General features: G+C 35.4%; 1 protein-coding gene across 1 annotated transcript; it reads right to left on the bottom strand.

Annotated features, from left to right (window-relative positions):
- Window positions 1-1,916: 1,916 nt before the first annotated feature.
- LOC149151150 (uncharacterized protein At4g19900-like) lies at window positions 1,917-3,400 on the bottom strand. Its single transcript, XM_089441056.1, has one exon. It carries the CDS (start codon window positions 3,260-3,262, stop codon window positions 2,030-2,032), a length of 1,233 nt encoding a protein of 410 aa, XP_089297182.1. The 5' UTR covers window positions 3,263-3,400; the 3' UTR covers window positions 1,917-2,029.
- Window positions 3,401-4,343: the final 943 nt, after the last annotated feature.

The raw sequence follows: 4,343 nt of genomic DNA, 5'->3' as shown, positions 1-4,343 counted from the left end.
TCATCGATAACATCGCAGTCGTAAATTTGGTTTACATCACATCACATAAAGCTTAAGTCGTTTTAATCGCAAAGCGCGGCGCCCGTTTGGTGGCTTCGGCTAGATGATTTGGGTTTGCTATAATCGCCGGAGTTTAACAAATTTGTTTTATCAAATTTTATAGGAATTTTTTAGCAGAGAGATTTATTTTACAATCCAGTGTAAAGTATGTTTAATTAATTGTTTATATGACTTAAAAAATTTAAAATTAATATGTTATGTTTTGTCTATATAACTCATAAAAAACTAATTTGTTATAAATGTTTAATTAGTTGTTTATATGATCTCATATAATTTCATGTAAAATGATTAAAAGTAAAAAAATGTGTGACTAAAATGTCTTAGTGTTAAACTTTTAGAAAATATTTGAACAGGTCATTTAAAAAAAATGTCAATTACAATAAAAAAAAAATTATGTATATTTAATTAGTTTTCCATATGACGTAATATAATTTCATATAAAGTAGTTAGAAGTGAAAAAAAAATGTGACTAAAATGCTTAAACCTTATGCTTTTTAAAAATATTTTAACAAGTTATTTAAATAAATTATTTGAAGATTTATGTTCAATGTTAACCAACTGATATGAATATCCACTTCATATATATTTGTATACAAAAAAACATTATAAAAAAATATTTTAATGTTGTATAAAATATCCAACATAAGTTATGAATACAATATTTTAATATGAATACAATTTAAATACTAAAAAAATGCACATTGTTTATTTGCATTCTAAAATAAATTTACACTTGAAAAAATATGATCCTTATCCGCTCATGTTAGATCCTGTACTTAAGATAAATCTATGCTAGTTATAAATCTAAATTAAACTGTCAAACTTCAGAATTTTAAAATATTTTTAATAGTATCAAATCTACCACTCTCAAAACTATGATTCAAACACCACTAATACTATTTTTTTTAAATCTCAATAAACTACTCATCTGATTTCACCCTTTCATGCACCCTTTCATGTAGGTGGGCGCATTCGCTAGATGTTGCGCTTGGATTTTGCTTTCGGCGTTATTGTACTTCTAGATTCGTTGAACTCTATGTTTGTCGCGAGTATACCTAACTTATATTTGGATATATACACAAAAACATTATCAATTTCAATCCACATGGACGTATATTTCCAGGATTAAATATGTAAAAACAGACATGGACAAATATTTTTACAGTAGAGTAAATATATTTTTTCCCGTTATTTTTCGTTTACTTGTTAACGGAGGGAAACATTCTTCATGATTTATAAGGTGCAAACAAAACACGTCAGAAATACGTTTTAAATCCAGAGTGGAAAAATAACAACTCATACTTATCCGAAAATAATAGTTTATTAATTATTAGTTAAATTTCTAGTGATATAGAATGTTTATCATTTTAATTTTATTATCATAAAAAATTGTTTTCCATATTAAAGTATTTTCAACAGTAATTATAGAGTAAAATTGGTAAATTATTATATTAATGTATGATATTATAATAAAATTTATTTATAAATTAAAAATCTTTAAATATATATATATATATATAACATCTTTTTTGAAATATATACATGTTAAACTCTTATATTAATTAGTTTTATGATACTAATAATATAATTATAGTTTATTTAAATTATAATTTTCTTTTAAATTTTAACCCTATAAAATATAGTTTGAATTATAGAATTGATGCCATTGATATTTATCAATTATTTAATTAATATAAATTAATTAATTCTAATTCAAGCAAAATGAACATTTTATAAAGATATATTGGAGAGGGCATGCAAGATTATTGCAAATTGTAGAGGGCAAGTTCATGTTCGAGGACTACTGCAATACAATAATTGAAGTAAAAAATAAAATTTCAATTCTCATTGACGTAGCGAAAATGAAAGTTGGGATAAAATTTTCACAATGTCGATAATACACAGTCGAATGTACAGGAGGTGGAGGAGAAGAGCACTATCTCCTCCTTTTTCTCCGTCAGGCTGCCTCTTATACGGAAAGGCAGAATATACAGGTATTATTGAAAATATGATGCATAATGCTCCCTTTCTCGACGGTTAACCCTCGGCTCTGTTTGTTCCACAAATGGATAGCATGAGCTTCTCTCTCCAACTGAATAATCTTCGCGTTTCTCCATTTCACATTTACCTTGTTGCTGGGACTCATAAAATAACTGGGAATGTGATTCCAATCCACGGGATAAAATGCAATGGGGGGCATGATTTTGAAGTCGTGGTGAGTCTGGTTTGCCAGACTGGTGACGACTCGAGTGAGGAGGTAAGGACCGTTGTGGCCCCATCTGTTGCCGTCGAATGTGAAGGAAAACTCCTTTATGAACTTCAATAGCAGAGGATGCCGTTTATCGAACGCCAAAACCGCGTTATTTAGCCGATTCCATTGCCCTGTTTGAGAATCTGCGCTCTGCGCTCCGATGGTGTTTTTTAGGCTCGAAAAGCTTCTGAGAAGTATCATGTCCGCGTCGATATAGACGCCTCCGTACTTGTAAAGAACGGCGAGTCGGAGGATGTTGGACAGATTCTGAGCGAATGGGACTTCCCCCGGATCGATATCACCGCTCTCAATCTTTCTCAACCATCCGTCCGCCGCGATTTTCTTGAAGAGGTACCGGATATCGGGCGCCGCTGCCATGACACGAAACCCTCGGCTTGTGAATGGCCGAAGAATCTGCCTCCCCGCCTCGGAGTCCATCGTGCGGGAGATGATGAGGAGGCAGCACGACGGATTCCACTTGAAGACGCTCTCCATGGATAGCCGCTCCCGATAACCGAAGGATTCGATCTGCGATAACCAAGTGATGTAAAAGCGGAGCTTGCAGGGCTTCAAGAAGGCCTCCGCTTTGGCCGAGAATTGAGCCGCGATTGAATCCGAGTGGAGGACTGTGAATCTTTGTAAGTTGTCTTGGAACCACCTGATTCTCTCCTGCCGGGTCATGTTGCGTGGGGTGTACTCTAAACTCGGAACCTTCCTCAAGAATTTCGATCCTGAGCTGCCAATGACAGATAATTGAGGGTCATGTCGAATCGCTTGTCGAAGGGTCTTGAGTTCTGCGTTTAGCATGGTTTGGGAGGCCTCATTGTGTGTATCAAAAATGGGATTTGAGGTGAGACGGCCATGGAAGAGCAGGAAGGATTGGAGAATGAAAACAAATGGAAGTAAAAGTAGCAGAGAAGAAGAAAGTAGCAACAAGTGGGATTTCGACATCTTGTTGTCCTTTCCTCTTCAGGCATAGGCTATTGCAGGGCCAATGCAAATTATGGCATATATGTTGTTTGCTCTTTCCCAAGATTTTGAATAACAATCGCCAGTCAGCCGCGATCGACGACTTGGCCTTTCAGGGTCGCTGCGATCCACTCCAATCACTAGTCGTCATATTCCTAACCAATCCCAAATAATATAATCTAAAATACTCAAATGACGAACATAAATCTGCCGAGTCTCCAAACTCGCTTGGAATTTAAAAATTTAATTGATATGATGATTAAATTAGTAAATTCATCAGAGATCACTCGTTGTTGTGTCACGGTGTCCAAAGGAAATACTTTCAAGTTTCAATCTGCAACGTTCATGGTTACCTCATCATGTTAGATCCACACGACTCTGTCACCTGGTCTACTTTCAATTTTATATTAGGAAAATATGAATATAATTGGAAGTTATAATTTATCTTTCCGGGTTGACTCTGGATATTATTTCAAGCTTTAGTTAGAAAAACAATCGTGAAAACTGAACCAACATAGTATAATATGTGGCATACAAATCAAGCAATGATCTTCATTGTCATTACATATGGAAATGGCGAAAAGCATTCTCTACCTTGCACATTTGACTTTACAAAATTGCGATTTTGATTTCTAAAATTAATTCTTGAATACGTACACACATATACCAATAGCCAGGCGTCACCGTTCCCCACCCACCACCATTTTAGTGTAATTTATGCATCAAATTTTCAAGGTCTGACCAGTAAGAAATAATCAAAGGCGTGTTAGATGAAGATCCAAAGATAGTTCTTGCTTTCTTTTTCCATAAAGGAGAAAGCGTCGAAGGGAAAGGAGTTCATGATCCGAAGGATTGTTCTGTAATAAGACAAATGGATAGTAGGTTTGTTTACATGGTCGTCGTCCCATTTTGCACGTGCGCGGACAACGACTGCTTCCGACAGTTGGTGGGGTAGAGGTGCCGGACAACGACGGCTTCCGACAGTTGGTTGGGGTAGCGGTGCCGGACAACGAGAGATAGGGAAAGCGTTGCATGGATAACACGCGGGTGGCTGCTCTGAGGG

Source organism: Pinus tabuliformis, chromosome 9 (assembly GCF_031772625.1).
Source record: "Pinus tabuliformis cultivar Carrire ecotype Pingquan chromosome 9, CPIR1, whole genome shotgun sequence".
Lineage (NCBI taxonomy): Eukaryota > Viridiplantae > Streptophyta > Pinopsida > Pinales > Pinaceae > Pinus > Pinus tabuliformis.
Note: the sequence above shows the minus strand (reverse complement) of the source record. Positions and strands in the feature narration are given on the sequence as shown.